Raw genomic sequence first — 21,010 nt, 5'->3', positions numbered from 1 at the left:
GTCATTTTTATCCACAGTTAAATCTGAGAAATTTATTTATTATTTGACAATTTCTAAAATTGTGCTATGACTGTAAAGGATGGCTAGTCTTCTATTTTAGTTTCTTCCAATTTCTGTGACATAATACTTATTCTATCTTTTAAAAAATGTCATGTAGTAATGAAAAATTTATATCTTTAGTGGCCCCAATCAGAAAACATCATAAATCATTTAATCTATTCTATTTTCCATTTTGTTTATTTTTTTTTAGTAAATATGTACAGGTCTAGGACAGGAACAATAAACGCTGTTACAATTAATGTGTTACTGCCTTTTTGCAATTCAGTTATTTTTTTCCTTTTTATACATATGTATAGATTTTATGTCATTTGGTATGTGTGTTTAATACTGATTGTTTAATACCTATGGTTCCTTTAAGCATAAGGCAATTTCCTTATTTCTTTGCAATGATAGTTTTTGCTTTAATAGAATGATTGCAACTCCTGATTTTCTGGATTCATCTGATGCATAGTAAATTTTGCTACAGCTTTTCGTTTTGATTTTGTGTATCTCCTTGTTTTTTAGATGTGTTTCTTGTAAGTAACACACCGTGAAGTATTAATTTCTTATCCATTCTGCTGTTATCTTTTATTGTATTGAACTGTTTAATCCATTCATATGTGAAATTATGAGATAGGTTAACGTTTTTGTGTATTTGTTTCTGCAGTATTATATTTTAAAGATTTTTTTTTTAGTTCCTTCTTTTAAGTCAATACATTGTCCTCAACAGGCTCTTTTCCCCCATTCATAACCTCCATTATAATTTGTCAGTCATTTGGCTAATTTGAATTTATTTTTTTCTTTATTTCTATGAATGCATACTCAATACCTACACAGATACAATTAAATAATTCTTTCTTTACTTAAAAAAAAAAAGAACTTAAAAAACTGGAGGAATTTTCAGTGCTTATGGCTGGGCAGAGTCATTATAACAAAAACAAAAAATTATCAAAGTTAATTTTCAGATTTAGTACTATACCAATCAAACTACCAAAGAGATGCTTTACAGAGCTAGATGAAATAATAATAAAATTCATTTGGAGGTGCAAAAGATCTAGAATATCAGGCAGCTAGTTTAAAAGGTAGTAGTGATACAGCTGGTAGCATAACAGATTCAACTCTGGGCTCGGAATCAGAAAGATGTGAGTTCAAATCTAGCCTCAGACACTTGCTTAGCTGTATGACTTAGGGCAGGGCATTTAACCTCTGTCTTCCTCAGCTTCCTCAACTATAAAATGGGGATAATAATAGCACTTACCTCTCAAGATTGCTGTGAGGATCAACTCATGGTGGGGGGTGGGGTGGGGATAGTACTTCCAGATTTCAAACCATATTATAAGCAGTAACTATCTGTATTATTTATTAGCCTTGGTTAAAAATAGAAAAGCAGATCAGAGGAACAAACTATACAAGGAAGAGAAATAACTGAACTCATTGATTTCATGTTTAATAAACTTCAAAACACAACTTTTTTTTGTAGCAAAGTACTCCATGTATGGTAAGAATTGCTGGGCATGGTAGAAATTAGGCTTAGACCCACATCTTACATCATATAACACAATAAATAAAAATGAATGCATAATCCCAATATTAAAGATAATACCATGAAGAAATTAGAAGAGAAGGTCATATATTTTTTGCAGCTCTGGGTAGGGGACAAATTCATAAAAAAGCAAGTGATAGGTGATTTACAAAAGACAAAATAGAACATTTTGTTCACAAGAAATTAAAAAGCTTCCGCATAAACAAAATTAATTAAACTAAGCTAAAAACAAAAGTCTGAAAGAGACTGAAAGGATTGTGATGCCCTTAAAATAACAGGGAAGTTAGCAGGGGGGAGGGTTTAGGGGCAAAGATAATGAGTTCTGTTTTGGACATAATGAGTTCAATGTCTACTGGACATCCAATGTGAGTGTCTGAAAGGCAGTTTGAAATATGAAAATGGAGGTCAGCAGGAAGGTTAGGGCAAAATAGGTAGATCAGAGAATCATCAGTTTAGCAATGGTAATAAAATCCATGGAAGCTGGTGAAGTGAAGTAGTTTAGAAGAAGAGAAGAGAGCTCAGAACAGAACCCTGAGGGCTAGTTATGGTTTAGAGGGCATGATATGGAGGAGAATTCAGAAAAGGAGATAGAGAAGGATTGGTCAGAGATGTAGGAAAGCCAGGAGAGAATGATGTCCTGAAAACCTGGAGAGAACAGAGTATCAAGGTCCAGAAGGGAGGGTGACAGAAGTTACTATTTACTCTGCCATCTTGGCTACCCCAAGAGAAGAAATTATCACGGAGGAGGGGGGAATCAACAGTGTCAAAGGCTGCAGAGAGGTTAAGGAGAATGAGAATTGAGAAAAGGCCACTGGATTTGGCAATTAAGGAATCATTGGTAACTTTGGAAAGAACAATTTCAGTGGAATGACAAGGCTGCAAACTGGATTGTAAAGGATTAAGGAAAGAGAAAGTGGAAGCACTTACTGAAGATGACTTTTTCAGGGAGTTTGGCTACTAAGATCAGAAGAAGTATAGGAAGATAGTTAGTGGGGATGGAAGGATAAAGTAGGGGGGTTTTCAAGATGGGAGGGAGTCATGGGCATGTTTACAGGCAGTAAAGAAGCAGCCAAGAGAGAAAGATTGAAAATAAATGAAAGAATGGGGATGAGAAAGGGGGCAACCTGTTGGAGATGAGATGAAATGGGATTGCTTGAGAGTAAGACTTCCTTTTCACATGAGAGAGGAGTGAGGAGAATACAGTGGTAGATAGCATATGGACTGACAGGAGATAAGGAAGAGAGGAGAAAAGGTGGCTTCTGGTGAATGGTCTCAATTTTTTTTTTTTGTAAAATATGAAGCAAGATTCTCAGTTGAGAGGGTGGAGGTAAGGGAGCCACAGAAGGTTTGAGGAGGGATGAAAGGGTTTGGAAGTTCCACTGTGGAGAGTAGAATAGTGATAGTAGGATTGCCTATCAGCAGTGAGGTTGTATAATACAAATTTGCAGTAGACCCATTCAGAAGGGTTGCATTATTTTCTTCACCTTTGCTCAATGCAAAGATGGGGGATGGTGAGGGTGATCCAAGACTAAGACTTGGTAGGAGGCAATCAGAGATATAATAAGGGAGCTGGAGAGGTTAGGGATACAAGAGGCCAATATCGAGTTCAATTGGTACACCAAGAAGTCAAGACACAGAAAAGAGTGGCTAGTGCAGGAATGATGGCTTGTGAGAACACTGAGGAGACAAAGGATTTGAAGGTCACAGTGTGGACAAAAACTTGGCTTTGGTAAGGGAAGGCAGAAGAAGAAGTGGAAACCAATAGATTATAGCAAGATCAAGGGGAATGACCAACTCTATGTGTGGCACAGGTGGGGTATAGGAATAAGTCATGGGAAATGAGTAGGTTGATGAATTGAGTGGTTGTGATGTTTTAAGGAAGAGTCACTATGCATGCTGGCATCCCAAGTATGAAGGCAGAAGTTAGGAAAAAAATATGAGCCACATCCCAAATTCAATGAGGGAGGAAGGAAAGTGACTTGGAGATCTTTAGATAATAACTACCAGGATTTTGAGTGAGTAGTAGATATGAAAAGATTAAGGAGTGATGGAGGCAGGGGAAGAACCTGGAAATGACAATGGAGAGCAAGGAGTATTGCAACTCCCCTGCCTTGACCAATGAGCCCAGGGAAATGAGTGAAGGTGCAGCCAGTACTGGAAAGAATGGCTAGAGAGGCTGTGTCTAGGTTTCAATAATAGCTAGAAGATGGAAGGACTGGGAAAGGAAAAGATTCAGGATCAAGAGAAGCTTGTTGCCTATGGAAGAGGCATTCCAGATGGCATAATGGAAGGGGTAGATGGTGTTTGCTTAGAATTTTGGGGTGGGAGAGTTTAAGGGGGATGGAAATAAGAAATAGAGTGGGGGGATGGGGAAAGGGGTTTGGATGATGACCTACAGGAGTTTAGAACAGAGATATCCAGAATAAATAGAAATATTACCATACTGTAAGAAATGAAGAAGAGGATGAATACCGGGAAAGGTGAACTGATGCAAGTTGAAGTGAGCAGAACCAGGAAAACGATATACACAATGACTACAACAATATAACAACCACCACCGAATCAAAACTGAAAAATGTAAAATAATGATGACCAAGGCTGGCCCTAAAGAAGACTTATAAGAAGACAACTTTTTCCCCAATTCCCCAACTTCTTTGAAGAGGTAGAAGACTGTAGGTATGATACATGATAAAAATTTCTAAAAAAAAAAAATTGCAGTTAGTTTTGCTGATTTTTTCTTCCTCTTTTAAAAATTCTTTATTATAAAGGATGATTCTCTAGGAGGGAGTAGGAAAAAGAACACCATGGAAAATGTAGGTAATTAAAAATGTAAAGAATGAAAGACATCAATAAAAATGTAATTTAAAAAGTTATAATAGACAAAAAATGTTAATATTTAGGAATACTTTATTGTAGTAAAGACAGAGAGAATGACCTGACACAAACAAACATGTATACTTTTATAGATAAATATATTCTTTTGTATCTACTTGACGTGCCGTTGGAGCTCAGTGTCACTAGCTAACAGAGCCAGAATGATACCAATAGTTTGCTTACTTTATATGATTTGAAGGTAGATGTTATTAAACTGAAATAACTAATGATTTCTTAAAAGAACAATCCTGAGACTGTGTCCTTGCAAGCAATATTAGGAGAGTGTACTCTAGATGAAATATCACTATTTGTAATGCCTCATGAGAGAATCTCAAAGAGAAAACGATTCCGTAGCAAGTCATATCCTCTCTTACTCGCTTAACATGATAGGAAGAATATAGTAAGAAAGAGGAAAAAGGAAGGTATCCTGGTGGTCTAGAAAAAATACTGGAATGGGCAGTCAGAAGACCTGATTTCTGATCCTCATTCTGCCACTACCTAGTTTTGTGACATTGGGCAAGTCACTTTTCTCATGTTTGATTAGTCAGATGAGCTCAAATGATCTTAAAAAAAAGCTCTTTCAAATGGAGACTGAATTAAAGTGGGTTCACTAGGCTTTGCCTATATTATACTTTGTGTCCTAATTCCAGTTTCTTCACATTCATTTTATTTTTAGGTAACAGATTATTAATTTGTAAAGTGTAAGAGGCCAATAAAAGGACTGGCAATAAAATATACTTCAGTGCATCTTCAATGGGAATATTCAGTAGTACATATCACAATCCATCCACCAGATCTTCTTTACTCTCATTTTTGCCCATGTTCTCCCATAATTCCTTTACAAAGGACCTATGTAACTTGTTGGAAATCTTCTAAGTCTTAACATTCTGTAACAGGGCAGCATTCAGACTATCCATATGGTTACATGATATACATGATGAGTAAAACCCATTTTTGTAATCAAACATTTCCTAGATCTAAAGTTTTAGACTAATTCTTGAATGTATGTCATTGTTAGTGACAAGCTGCAATCTATGTACACCTATGTCTTTTCACTGCTTGCGTTACCTGCAGTTTTATTTCTTTGTGGAGATTATAGTGTGTTTCATGATTTGCAGTCGTAAAGGGCAAGAAGATATGCAAGGATCCCCATACATTTTTTAACCAAACTGGCGGTTCAGAGCTAATGTGTTGAAATTCCCCATAACAATGTGAATGTAAAAGCTCACGGGTTGGGGTTCTCCATTCCCCTCTTGGCAAGAAAAGAGAAGAATTAGTTTGTAGTTCACTCTCAGTCAAAAGTGCTCACAGTTTACGTCACCAGGAGAAAGAAAAGGTACCACGAACTTGTGTTACATACTTCTTAGATTGCACTTGGGGTGCTTTATCATTGCATTTTCTGCCTGATTAAGAAAATTCTCATTCATAAGTTAAATTTTTTTATAGATTTCTCTCATTCACCTGGAACTTCATCTTCTCAGAATCATGTACTTTACTCATTAATCCACAATAATGTAGGGTAAAAAGGTTCAATGGTAGGACCTATCATCCCTGGAGCACTTTTTCCTTTTCCTTGAAAAGTGGCCTAACCAGGATCAAACAGAATGCTAAAAGGGCCAAGGAACAACGCATAAACAGGGGAACATGAAAGAATTAGGACTGAGGATGCAGAAAGTATTTTCTTTACCTGGTCACGATCTCCTGCAAAACAGCAGCTTTTCATGGTGCATGAGTTGAAATAACCTTGGTTGTCAAACTGGAATACCGGTAGGCGGGAATGGATATCATACAGAACGGGAGGCAGGCGGCGCCGGAGGGCTAGCAGCTGGGTCCCATTGCTATTAAACCGGACACTCATGGCACTCTGGAGGGACAGGTTACCACCATAGCGTAAGAGGGAGCTGAAACACAGAAAATAAAACAGGAGAAGAGTCAGACATTGTTGATGAGGACTTTAAAGAAGAGCCTGTGATCATTTCTATGCAGCAAATGTCTAAGAATTTTCTGTGAAAGCCTTAAGAGGAAATTCAATAAAAATGTTATTTCTATAGGTTGGGCTAGGAGAAGCTGTGGTGAAGTCAAAAATATCTCCTGCATGGCCTTAGGAAAATCTGGGCGGGCACTGTGGTATTGCACAATGAGTGCTGGATTTAGAATCTGAAAACCTGGTTTCAAATCTCAGCTGTGACACTCGATACCTGTATGACCCTGGGCAAATTACTTTACTCCTCTACAACTAATGGAATTGGACCAGGTGACCCCCATGGTCTCTGAATTTATACTCCTGTCTGACTGCTCTATGCCTTGCTTCTTAACCCCCATTTCATATTTGGGAGATGAGTAACAAGAAAAGGGCATCTAGTATCCAAGGAGAAGAGGCATCTTCTTGTGAGCTGGTTCACTGATAAATCAGTGGGAAAAAAAAGCTAATTAAAAGAATATGCTTATAAAGACACTGGGATAATCAACGTCCAATATAATTGGTTAATAATAGGATATATTTGCCCTCCTCTCATTAGAATTTTGATAACTATTATTAAAAACAATACACATTACTTGATCAAATGAAAACAGTATCTTTATTATGGAAGAAAAGTAGAGAAAGAAGTATGGCATAGATACCTAGCCTTAGAGGTGGAAAACCCAAATTCAAAGTCTTCCTCTTACTTATACTAGCTGTGAGATAGTCAGACATTTAAACCTCTTGGTGCTTCCAGGGAACTAGAAGTTACAGATGAGTTGCCAATCTTCATCAGTGGAAGTAATTTTCATACTGAGAATTCTCCACACTGATGACACCATAGGCCTGGACCAAAAAATCAAATCAAATCCAGGATAATCAATCAATCAGGCACTTTTATATTCCAATCAGAAAGATAGTAAAAATATATATTAAGTATTTATAGAATAGAGGAAACAAGGTTTTCAAAGACTTTAAGAACCAAACAAAAATTATATTTGATCCTAGAGGCAACAGGAAGCTACTGGAGTTTTTTGAGTAGAGGAGTGACATGGTCAGATCAGTGCTTAAGTAAAATAATTTTGGCAGGAATGAGGAAGATGGACTGGAGTGGGGAGAGATTTGGGGTAGAGAAATCAATTAGGAAATTGCTACCATAATGCATGTGAGAGGTTGAAAGGGGTTGAACTAAGGTTATGGCTGTGTAAGTGGGTAAACAGAAAGGGTCAGAACTGAGAGAAATATAGAGGTAGAAATGTCAAAATTTTGCTGGATATATGGGGTAAGGGAGAGGGAAGAGTTAAGGATAATGCTAACATTATGAGCCTGGAAGATCAGAATGATGTAGTTAGCCTTTGGCAGAAATATAGAAGTTTGGGAGAGAGAAGGGTTTAGGACAAGGACAATGAGATCAGTTTCGGACATGCTGATTTTGAGATGTCTTCAGGATGTTTAGTTTAAAATGTATAATAGGCCATTAGTGATATGGAACTGAAGATCAGAGCACCATCGTAAGGTGGAGTAGTAGGCAAGGGAGAGTAATAATTTAGGGGTAAAGGCCCTGGCTTGCAAGGGGGCTGGAACAGGTGACCTTTAAGATCTCTTCTAGCACTAATATCTTAACATATTAACATAATAAACCTAAAAATACTATGTTATAGGGCATGTCTTTATATTCTCATGCAAGGAGCTTATTTATTCATAGATTGGAAAAGAATAATTTGCCTCTATAAATTTCCAGTTATTCTAAATTTATGACTGCTAATATATTATAACTCCAATTGAATAAGAATAATCATCTGTACCACATATGGATTACTAATTTTTGTAGGATTTAAAATTTTAAAAATACAATTGACATTAAAACATTGTTTTAGTGATTTCTGAAGGGGTCTTCAAGGTCTTAACAGTGATCAGCATCATCATTATGAAAATGAATTACTGTTGTATAATTCTATACCAACACCCTCTTAGATTATTTGACCTTTCTGTATGTGTGGTAGCTGGATTAATCACGGTTTATTGTATTTCAAAAGGACGACAGAGTTCATCTTTTTTCAGCATATAAAGAGTAAGAAAAATAAATACTTGATACCATCACACAGCAGAAAAAGTACTTTTGTGTAAAGAAATAAATCAATTTAGGAAGAACTGTTAATGCCTCCCTTTCATTAGGTGAACAAATGATGGTGAAAAGTAACAGAAAAAACTTCCATTTAATGAAATCTTCTAAAATCCACAAATAAAGAAACCCAGTTTTTCATATGAAATGTGAGCAGTTTAGTTTCCAAAATGAGACACAAAAGAACTTTTGCATCAACAAAAAAGGTTAAGTCATTTCCATGCAGGTACCTTGCATGCTCTTCATCCAAACATCCCCAAAGAGAACTTGTTCTATTTCCCCGCCACATCCTACTTCTTCTCAACTTCCCTATTACAACCATCCTTCCCAGTAACCTAGGCTCAAACCTTGGTCTCAACTCACACTCACCCCCCAAATCAAAGCTATTGTTTTCTTGACATTTCTACCTTCACAATATCTTTTGCATATACATGCTTCCTTTCCACTCACACAGCCATCTGTCCTGGTGCAAGCTGCCATCACCACTCACCAGGACTAAAATTGCGTTTTTAATTAATCGACTGGACTTCAATCTCTTCCCACCCATACCCCACCCTCTGTTCAAAAGTGTAAACTTGATCATATCAAATAGTGTTCCCACCCTTCCTCTCCAGTGGAAAACTTCTAGAACGTGTGATAAACAATATCGAGGTCTAGATATTTTCTCTAATCCTCATGACCTCTCAAATCTCTCCAAAATGATCGTTTTATGTGAGGAATAAAGCATTTTCAGCTGTCTCTATGGTCTAGGGCCCCAAGAATTCAAACAAAGTAAAAACATAATGAACTATCAGCAAATAAAACCAATATCTTCTAACTCCTATGGAGCACTCAATCAACATTCACCACCCATTCAAGCTCCCAGCAACAAGACTGCATATGCCAACCAATAGTCTTTACAATAGAATTTAATACTTTACCCTGGCCCTCTCACCCTCCAGTGCTTTGGAGATCCAAACTCCAAAATGCATAAATTTGTTCAGGCCGCCAATAGCAGTAAAGCAGTATTCTGTACCACGGAGGAACATGAGTGTCGGGTTGGGCGGCGCTCTAGTAAGTTTGAAAGAAAGATAGGGTCTGTTCTTTTCCTTGAGAAGTCACCTGGGTTAAAAACCTATACTACTAAACTGTGGTTTAGGATCCAAATCCTAGAGAAAGCATCATCAGGGGGGAGGGAGTCAGAAATTGAGCAGTTTGGCTACAATAAGAAAAAAAAAGATTAAAATTACCAGTGATCTTGGGAGGAAGAATACTCAGAGACCTTAAGCAGGAGCAGACAAATCAGTACAGAACACATTAACAACAGAAAGAAATATGGCCTCCAGATTTAGTAAAAGAGTTCAGGAATTTATGAATAAATACTATAAAACAAAGGAAAATGATTCAATGCCTGATGGAGCAGAGGACCATGTGGATTCTGAAGAAAGTATGGGACCACACAGCATACTATTCCTGAATGGTTAAAAATAAATAAAAACATGAGAGCAGAATTCATGGCCAGAGTAGCAGAAATAACTGGCAGAATAATAACACTTGAATTGACAGTGACCAAGAAACAAAAGAGAGAATATCATCAGATGACATGGGAATCATATCAGATGGAAATGCAAACACACAGAAGTGAAGGACAAATTGGAAAAAGAGAAGAAAAAAGCAATAAAACTAAATAAAGTAAATAAAACTAAAAGCATATTCATACAAGCAAAATATATTGATCTCAAAGAAAGAATGCACAGTAATAACTTAAGAATTACAGGTCTCCCAGAACCTAATAAGTCAAAAAACCTGACCACTATAATGCAAAAAATAATACAAAATTGCTCGGAACTTCTGAACACAGAAGAAAGCCAATTGCCAATCAAAAGTATCCATATGTATTCAGAAAAAAATTGAGACTGCACATTCCAAGATACACAGTGGTTAAATTTAACTATTCCATTGAGATAGATGCAAAAAAGGCTTTTGACAAATTATAACACCTATTCCTGTTAAGAACATTAGAAAACATAGTAATAAACAGAGTTTTCCAAAAAATGATAAGCAATGTATTTAAAACCAAGAGCAAGCATTATCTGCAATGGGGATTAGCTAAAAATCTTTCTAATAAGATCAGGTTTCAATGAAGAAAGGATGTCTGTTATCGCCATTGTACAAGAAATGTTACTTATAACAATAAAACGAAAAAGAAATTGAAGGAACAAGCATAAATAAAAAAAACTATCACTTTTCTTCTGCAGATGATGATATAATGGCTTGGTTCGAGAATCCTAGAGTCAACTAAAAAACTAATTAAAACAACTTCAGCACAGTTGCAGGGTAAAAAATAAATACAAACAAATCATTAGCATGTTAAAAAAAACACTGAGAAATAATAAATTCTGCATGTAACAAGACACCAACAAATATAAAGGAAAAGAAATTAAAATAACACAAGACTGCTCTGAACTCATTAGAAAATACAGGAGGAAACAGAATAATATGTTCCAAAGCACAATGGAGCTCAGGATACAGCCCAACTTGATACACCCTGAAAATCTGAGCCTAATCATAAATGAAAAAAGATAGACATTCAAAACATTTGTAGAAAGAAAATCACACTTAAAGAGATTACTTACATCTCAAATACCCTAGACAACAGAAATATAAGAAGGCTAAACACAACAACCAAGGATGATAAAAATACTAACAAAATAACAGAAAGATCATTAAAAGACTTCTTTCTAAATGTACACATGAGACAAGCATGAAAACAGAAGTCAAACAGAAGTGATAGTAATGAAAGAGGTGAAACAGTCCTGAAATATCATGCATGGACTAAACCTCAAAACTCCTAACCCAGAGGTCAATAAATGTTTTGTTTTGGTTTTTTTTGGTGGGACTAAAATACAAAATAAGAAGGTATATAAAAAGGAGGTGGGGGAGAAGAAGATAGAAGATACAGGATGTACCCTAATGAAGTCAAAGGTTAACAGTGAAGAGAAAGTAACTCAGGTTGGCATTCAGGCAGAAGTCAGTCTACAGGAGAATGCATGAGGAGGTAAAACAAATAAAAATAAAAAAGGGAATGAGGAAAAAAAACTTATTTCAGTGGTGGGAGGTAGTACTGCTGATGAATGCTCCTCCTATGTTAGAAGAGTTATCCTATAAAGGGACATGGGGACTTTACAATAAATTTTACCTGCAGGATTTGGTGCTTAGAAGATCAATTAGCCTACTTCAGGTGAAGGGAAATTAGAATTCTGGGATAAATTGAGACCCAGAGGAACATGAACCAGGGAACAGATTTTGAAGGAAATGGGGGGGGGGGGGGGGGGAAGCGGCCAAAGGTCAATAATGAAATACACAATGGGGGACACAGGAAAAGAATCCTGTCATGGGGCAATATCCACCCTATCACCTGCAAGAATCATTATTTCTAACAATAAAACTGTTGTTTCCACAGAAAATATAATTCATGCTAGTAGCTAATGTTAGAGACAAAGCTGCTTGTAGAGGGCAGTAGGGGATGTTGGCCCCCTAAAAACTGGTGTACCTACTACTTTTCTTTGTTCTGAAAAGGACTTCTCCGATATATCAAAAGAACTGCCAGGTCAGGTCTCATTCACAAAGGATGAGGAGGAGGTCCATTAACCCAGAGAGGGTCTTAGAAAGTCCCATTCATCATTAATATCCTGGATTTAAATCTTCAGACTCAGCAATTGAGGAAAAACCTTTTTCATGCTATATGATACAGACAAACAGGGAGAAGACTAGAAGCATTTTTGGCCTTTCCTTTATTTAAGTATTAAGAAAAATGAAGATAAGATGGGAGGTGGAAATTGAAATGTGGAAATGAGAAGATGTCATTGGGGGCAGGATTTAGCGAACCCTAGAATGCTGGCCAATGGGATTCAAGGCAGGAAATTCGAATCTGGATGAATCATAAAAGGACTTTTACAACTAACTTAAAATGTGCTTGTGCCTGATTATTCTTCACAAGGGCTAAGGCCAAGTCACATAATGACCTGAAATAAAATTTTTTTTTCTAAATTCACTCATGGCCAGGTGGAATTCTTGGTAAGATGGTTATTTCAAACAAAGACACAATAGTAAAAAAAGGAAACCAGGGGGTAAGGTCTATAAGACAATAACAGAAACTGTTCAAGAAGAACTCAAAATAACCTTAAAAGTTTTAATTCTATGATAGATACAGAGAATAAAGGATTAAATAAGTATAAGGGTCATGAATCAAAGAATAAAAGTCTAGAATAGAAAGGAAGATAAATAATGAAGAGAACGAAGGAAGGAGAATCCTACTTGACTACTGAGAGGAAAAAAGGCAATGAAAAATCAAATAATTGGATAAAAGCAAGCAAGAAAAAGGAGCTAATAAGCGAAAGTAAAAAACCAGGAAAAAGGGTAACGAAAAGGAGCGAAGGGGGTGAGGGTGAGGGGAAGAGACAATGGGAAGATAGTTGCTTTAAAAAAAGTGGGAGGAGTAGAAGCAAGGACCTGCTTGAGCTCTCCTCCCAAACCCCTCAAAAAACTGGCAAAAAAATGACTCTAAACAACTTCTGAAAAAGCAAACGACACAAAATGATAGACTAAAGCAAACTTCTAGCCCAAGACAATCTTAAAGGTTGACAGGAAGGGTCTACTGCATGGGGCTGAGAGGGGAGCACAGTTCAGCATAGGCCACAGGTGCAGAGGGAGCTGGAATAGGTCTTGGAGGACTGAATCGCTGGCAGCTGTGGTGGTTTCCAGACTTCTCAAACCCACAAATGCCAAAGACAGCTTCAAAGGTCAGCGAAAAAGCTCTTTCACCTGCGTGAGAAGGGAACAGGGTCTGGTCCTGCCCACAACAGCAACTATAGCAGCAGCATCAATTTTTGGAGCTCTCAGCCTAAAGCCCTGGGGGAATTGAGCCACTGATCTCGATCTCAGCCCTGAGTGGCTCTCCTGGGTTGAGAAAGAGTGCTGCTGTAGTGGAGCTGGAGGCAGTTGTGGAGATGAAATTGTATTCATAGATCCTGGGCAGAACAGAGTGCTTGTGGTTGTTCACAGACAAGAGAGCAGGTCAGGAAACGAGTAAACTCCTCTCTCTTGATTGTGCCACCCTGGAGAAACTAAGAACTTACAGGTACTCAGAGTATACCCTGCTCTTGACAAAGGACTCAAAAGTCAAGCAACTGGCTGGAAAAATGCCCAAAAATGGGGAAAAAAATAAGACTACTTATAGAAGGCTACTTTCTTGGTAAACAGATTCTTCCATCCTTCTGAATGAGGAAGAACAATGCATATCATCAGAGAAAGTCAAGGCTTCTGGATCCAAAACCTCCAAAATAAATATGCAATGGTCTCAGGTCACAGAAGAGATCAAAAAGGATTTTGAAAATCAAGTAAGAGAGGTGGAGGAAAAGCTGGGAAGAGAAATGAGAGTAATGTAAGCAAATCATGAAAAGTGAGTCAAAAACTTGCTAAAGGAGACCCAAAAAAATGCTGAAGAAAATAACACCTTTAAAAAAAGGCTAACAACTGGCAAAAGAGGTCCAAAAAGCCAATGAGGAGAAGAATGCTTTAAAAAACAGAATTAGCCAAATGGAAAAGGAGGTTCAAAAGCTCACTGAAGAAAATAGTTCTTTCAGAATTAGAATGGAGCAGATGGAAGCTAATGACTTTATGAGAAAGCAAGAAATTATAAAACAAAACCAAAAGAATGAAAAAATAGAAGACAATGTGAAATATCTCATTGGAAAAACAACTGACCTGGAAAACAGATCCAGGAGAGACAATTTAAAAATTATGGGACTACCTAAAAGTCATGATCAAAAAAAGAGCCTAGACATCACTTTCATGAAATTATTAAGGAAAACTGCCCTGATATCCTAGAACCAGAAGGTAAAATAAATATTGAAAGAATCCACTGATCACCTCCTGGAAGAGATCCCAAAAGGAAAACTCCTAGGAATATTGTAGCCAAATTCCAGAGTTCCCAGGTCAAGGAGAAAATATTGCAAGCAGCTAGAAAGAAACAATTTGAGTATGGTGGAAATACAATCAGGATAACACAAGATCTAGCAGCTTCTACATTAAGGGATCGAAGGGCATGGAATAGGATATTCCAGAAGTCAAAGGAACTAGGATTAAAACCAAGAATCACCTACCCAGCAAAACTGAGTATAATACTTCAGGGGAAAAAATGGTCATTCAATGAAACAGAGGACTTTCAAGTATTCTTAATGAAAAGACCAGAGCTGAATAGAAAATTTGCCTTTCAAACACAAGAATCAAGAGAAGCATGAAAAGGTAAACAGGAAAGAGAAATCATAAGGGATTTGCTAAAGTTGAACTGTTTACATTCCCCCATGGAAAGATAATATTTGTAATTCTTGAAACTTTTCTTAGTATTTGGGTAGCTGGAGGGGTTATACACACACACACACACACACACACACACACACACACACACAGAGTGAGCACAGGGTGAGTTGAATAGGAAGGGATGCTATCTAAAGAAATAAAATCAAGGGATGAGAGAGGAATATATTGGGAAGAGAAAGGGAGAAATGAAATGGGGCAGGTTATCTCTCATAAAAGAGGCAAGAAAAAGCTTTTTCAATGGAGGGGAAAATGGGGGAGGTGAGAGGGAAAAAGTGAAGCTTACTCTCATCACATTTGGCTTAAGGAGGGAATAACATGCACACTCAATTTGGTATGAAAATCTATCTTACACTACAGGAAAGTAGGGGAGAAGGGGATAAGTGGGGTGGGGAGGTGATAGAAGGGAGGGCAAATGGGAGGAGGGATTAATTAGAAGTAAATACTTTTGGGGAGGTACAAAGTCAAAAGAGAGAACAGAATAAATGGGGGGCAGGATAGGATGGAGGGAAATATAGTCTTACACAACATGACTACTATGGAAGTCTTTTGCAAAACTACAAATGTATAGCCTATATTGAATTGCTTGCCTTCTCAGTGGGGATGGGTGGGGAAGAAGGAAGGGAAAGAAGTTGGAACTCAAAGTTTTATGAACGAAGATTGAGAATTGTGTTTTCATGCAACGTGGAAATAAGAAATACAGGCAATGGGGTATGGAAATCTATCTTGCCCTACAAGAAAAGAGAGAAGATGGGAATAAGGGAAGGGAGGGGTGTGATAGAAGAGAGAGCAGATTAGAGGAAGGGGTAATCAGAATGCAAGGCATTTTGGGGGGGGGAAGGGAGAGATGGGAAGAAAATTTGGAACTTATAATTTTGTGGAAATAAATGTTGAAAACTAAAAATAAATAAATGTAAAAAAGAAAATAATTATGCAAACTATTCACTTAGCATAACTTTTCAAAGAAAAGATTTTGATAACTAAAAAAAGAAAATCAAGTAAGAGAAGCAGAGGAAAAAGGAAAAAATGGGAAGAGAAATGGGAGTGTTGTAAGAAAATCATGAAAAATGAGTCAACAACTTGTTAAAAGAGACCAAAAAAATGCTAAAGAAAATAATACCTTTAAAATTAGACTAACCCAAATGGCAAAAGAGGTCCAAAAAGTCAATGAGGAGAGTCAAATGGAAAAAGAAGTTCAAAAAGCTCACTGAAGAAATAGTTCCTTAAGAAAAAAAAAGATTAAGCTAAAATAACCAAAGTAACATAATACTGGGTTTATAGGAGAAGAAGAGGGGGAAAATATTAGGGACAAATGGAGGAAAATATAAACTTATCTCTCATAAGTCTAAATATTCAATACTCCAATAAAATGAAACATGAGAGACAGATTGGATATGAAAACAAAATCCCACAATCTGCTGCTTACAAGAAACACATTTAAAAAACAAAGAATTAAATACAGAATTAAAATGAGAGGCTAGAGAAATTTTTACTATCATCAAATAGATCTAATAAATCAAGGGCTTCAATAATGCCACCAGACAAAGCAAAACCAAACATTCAAAATACAAAAAAAGGATTAACAAGGAAACTGCATTACGCTGAGAAGAAACTTGAAAACAAATAAACATCAATAATGAACTTACATGCCCCAAATGCTGTAGCACTAAATTCATAAAAGAAACATTAATTGAACTATAGTGAAAGGAGATTTCAATGTCCTTTCAGTTTTGTATGTCTAATGGAAAGATAAACTAAAGGGAAAATACAGAATTAAATTGCTAGAGAAAGTACAGTTAAAAGACTATACAATTTCTAAATGGGAGTGTAATACATATTATATATATGCATATTATATATAATATATCCATGTTTTTTATGTGTTCATATACATATGCACACATACACATATTAACCATGTATTAGGGCACAGGGATATTGCAAACAAAAGCAAAAAGACAGAAATAGCAACTACATCCTTTACAGACATAATAAAAATAGTAAATGGTTCAGGAACTACAAAGGGAAGACTGAGACTCAAATGGGGACAACTAATAAACTCCAATGACTATTACCTCCAGGATTAATTATAAAATTGTCTGCTTGAGTTTTAAAGGTCTTTGTAATCTGGTTCCTTCATACCTTTCCAGTCTTTTACACATTGCTTTCATCTACATACTCTACAATCCAGTCATATAGGTCATTTTCTTACAGTTCTTTGAACATGACATTTCATTCCCAGATTCCATGCAATGGATGTCCCTGACCTCCATACCTGGAATGCTTATTTCTTCACCCTCTGCTTCCTGGTTTCCTTCCTTGGAGGCTCAGTTCAACTTCTTCCTTATGCAGGAGGCCTTTCCCAATCATCTAATCATATGCTCCCCCTTCTCTCACACTCTCTCCTCCCTGCCCTCCCTCCTTCTCTGTCTGTTGTATTTTTGTTTCTCTTTCAATCCCCAGCTACTAGGCACAGTAGCTAACACAGAGTAAGACCTTAAGAACTAACGGCATGTTGACTGACTGAAAAGAACACCTTTATATTCCTTTGGTATGTGAACAGTTCAGTGGCTGAAAAGGAAAGGAAGAGAACTTTCATTTAACAAAAATTATAAAATGCAAGTGTGAAGAAACAGTTTTCAGAGACCAAAAATGTTAAGAGAATGGGTTTGAGGAACACCTGTGTGTCTGCTGGGCATTGTATTCCTTCAGCTCATTTTTATGTAACTCCTTAAAAGCTTTAGACACCAAAACTAATAAAATGGTAAATAACTGTTCAAAAACTATGGGAATTGTTGGAAATTGGAGCTCATGGGATTTTTATCTCATAATGGAAAAGTGAGTCACTGAGCACCAGGAGGTACTGATGTGAGACTCTGAAGGTTGGAGTGGACAAGAAGTGGCAGGAATGGACAATGCAGTTTGTGTGGAAAAAACAGGCAGGAGGGAGCCAGCAGTCAAGAAGACTTTAACTGCTAGCTCCTTCCTAGCTAGAGAAAGGCTGATTCTCACTGGATGGCACCTTTGGGGCTAGCTGTAGGGTGAGAGAAGTGAAATTCTGAGTTGCCAGTTGTTACTGTTTGCTACTTTATCTGGTATAAGAGGGAAATGGAAAAATGGGAAATAACAGGCTCTGAAGCTGATTTGTTGTTGAATTCCCTGAATGACAACTGGCTGGAGGATACAGAATCCCGGTGAGTGGAAGAACTGGCTAGGCTTATTTGTACTGTCCAGAAAGTCAGCCTGAGGACCTTAGCAGTTCTTTGTTTTAAAGGGAACTACCTCAGATAAAATAGTATAATACACTTTCTGAATGACTTTTTAAGGATGATTGTTAGTTAAAAGTCTGTCACTGTAGAAGTGGATTTGCCCAGCAGTAGAGTGGTGAGAACCAACTAGAGAGTTAACAGAGAAGTGGCTTCATGTGGTACAAATGTTCCTGAATGAATCAATAACACTGCAATCAGCAGTTGGCAGTTACGTGTTGCCCTAAGCATGTCTCTATCCCAAGCTTATAAAAGTGTGTACCTACTCTTCTCATTCAGTGTTATGGAGGAGAGAATATGACTGAGGTTTATGTGGGAGCTGTGACACACTGATTATTTCTGCATTACCTACACTGAATATTTGGTTTAGTGTCCAGCTTTGTTTTGAGCACAGTGGAAGCTTGAGAGCAGCAGTGGTGAGTAGAGACGGTGTATTTCCTTACACTATCATTATGTCCAGTTACCTGAGAGAATCTGAGTATAACAAGATCACAGAAGGCAGTTTGCATTGGATTATTTATAGTTCTCTACTAACAGCTGAATAAAATGCAGACCCTTTATATAGCATTCCAGCATCCTTGTCATCTCTGAGATGATTCACAGATCAATATATTGATACCTGATCTCTGCCTTGAACTTCAGTCTCACATTGTCAACTACTGACCATTTTAAAATCAGTGTCCTTGAGACATCTCAAACTCATCATGTCGAAAACTAAGCTTTTTATCTATACCCCCAAAACCACCCCCCTCACATGTGCATAACACATTAAACACTTATTTATCCAATGAAGAATCAAGTCCTTTAATCTCATACTACTCTTTTCCAAATACTATGATCAAGCCACCTTAGACACCTCACCATCCCCATAAAAAACCACTTTATTGTTTTCATAACTTTCCTCATGTAATTTCATATACCTATTAATCAACAAACATTTATTAAATGCTTACTGTATGTCAGGTACAATGCCAAGCACTGGGGATACAAAGAAAGGTAAGTCAGTTAATAAGCATTTATGAAATGCTTATTATGTGCCAGGCCCTGTACTAAGCACTGACGATACAAAGAAAAGACAAAGACAGTGCCCTGCCCTTGAGAATCTCACAATCTAGTGGGGGAGACAACAAGTAAACAACTACGTACAAACAAGTTATATATAGGATAAAAAGGAAATAATCTACAGGGGGAAGGCAATAGAATTAAGAGAGGTAGGGAAAGGCTTCCTATAGAAAGTAAAATTTTGGCTGAGACTTAAAGAAATGTGGGAAGCTACGAGGCAGAGATGGGAAGGAAGAGCATTTCAGGCATGGGGGACAGCCAGTGAAAATGCCCAGAGCTGAGAGACAAGAATGTCTCCTTTAAAAAACAGTAAAGAAGTCAGTGTCACTGGAACAAAGAGTGCATGGAGGAGGGAAGATATAAAATATAAGAAGACTGAAAAGATATTAAGGGAGGAGTGCTAGGTTGTGAAGGGTTCTGAATGCCAGAGGATTTTATATTTAATCCTGGAAATGATAGGGAGGCACTGGAGTTTATTGGGGAGGGGAATGACATGGTTAGGCCTGAGCTTCAGGAAAATGACTTTGGCAGTTTTGATGGTCTACAGTGGGGAAAGATTGGTGGCAGGTAGAGCCTCTATCAGACTATTACAAAAGTCTAGGTATGAGGAGATGAGGTCCTATATCAGGGAGTGGCACTGTTAGAAGAAAGACAGGCGGGATATTCAGGAGATTTTGCAAAGGTGAAATTGCCAGGACTTGGCAACAGACTGGATATGGGAGATGAGAGAGAGTGAGAAGATGCATACTAGGTTGTGAGCCTAGGGGACTGGGAGGATGGTGGTGTGTTAAGAGTAATATGGAAATATAGAAGGAGGGAAAGTTTAGGGGGAAAGATAATGAACTCTAAATTGGAACATGCTGAATTTTAGATGTCTCCAGGAAATCCAGTTTGAGATATTCAAAATAGGAAGTTGGAGATGCAAAAATGGAAGTCAGCAGAAAGGTTAGGGTTGGATAAATAGATCTGAGAATCATTAGCATAGAGATCTGACAAGGTCACAAGTGAAAGTCTAGATGGAGAAGAGAACCAGCATAGAATCCTGTGGGATAACCATAGAGTATGACTTGGATGAAGATCCAGAAAAGGAGACTGAAAAGAAGTGCTCAGCTAGGCAGAAGCAGGAGAGAGCAGCATCCTGAAAACCTACAAAGAACAGAATAGCAAGAAGAAAAGAGAAGTTAAGAGGGATGAGGATTACGAAAAGACCATTAGATATGATGACTAAGAGATTATTAATAACTTTGGAGAGAACAGTCTCAGATGGATGATGAGATCAGAAGTAAGACTGAAGAGATTATCATAGATGGCCATCTCAAGGAATTTAACCACAAATGACAGGAAAGATATGGTACCAAAGTTAGCAGGGATGGAAGGTTCAAGTGAAATTTTTAAGGATGGAATTCATGGAAGTGTTTGAAGGCAGCAGGGAAGCAGCCAGCAGAGAAGGAGAAATTGAGGATAAATGAGAGTGAGGATGATGGAAAAAGGGCAATCTCCTGGAGAAGACAGGATACAATGGGATCATCCACACATACAGAAGGATTAGCCTTCATAAGGAGAAGGGCCACCTCTTCATGTGAGACAGGGGTGAAGGGGGAGGTAATGGTAGAAGGTATATAAGCAATATGAGAAGAAAGGAGAAAAAAGGAGCTCCCAAAGAATGGTCTTAATTTTTTCAATAAAATATAAGGTAAAGTTCTCATTTGGGAGGCAAGGGGAGGGGGAGCCACGGGAGGTTTGAGAAGAGATGAAAAGATTTGGAAGAGCTGCTATGGAGAGTGGGA

General features: G+C 37.4%; 1 protein-coding gene across 1 annotated transcript in view; it reads right to left on the bottom strand.

Moving 5' to 3' along the window:
* The window catches only part of DCAF5 (DDB1 and CUL4 associated factor 5), a 133,242-nt gene that overhangs the window by 42,758 nt on the left and 69,474 nt on the right, over window positions 1-21,010 (bottom strand). The window contains exon 7 of the mRNA XM_072629501.1: window positions 6,144-6,357. Coding sequence (XP_072485602.1) covers window positions 6,144-6,357 — 214 coding nt within the window. The remainder of the gene's footprint in view (window positions 1-6,143; window positions 6,358-21,010) is intronic.

The sequence above is a fragment of the Notamacropus eugenii genome, chromosome 1, assembly GCF_028372415.1.
Source record: "Notamacropus eugenii isolate mMacEug1 chromosome 1, mMacEug1.pri_v2, whole genome shotgun sequence".
Taxonomy (NCBI): Eukaryota; Metazoa; Chordata; class Mammalia; order Diprotodontia; family Macropodidae; genus Notamacropus; species Notamacropus eugenii.
The sequence above is the reverse complement of the archived record's forward strand: the minus strand, read 5'-3'. Positions and strand labels throughout refer to the sequence as shown.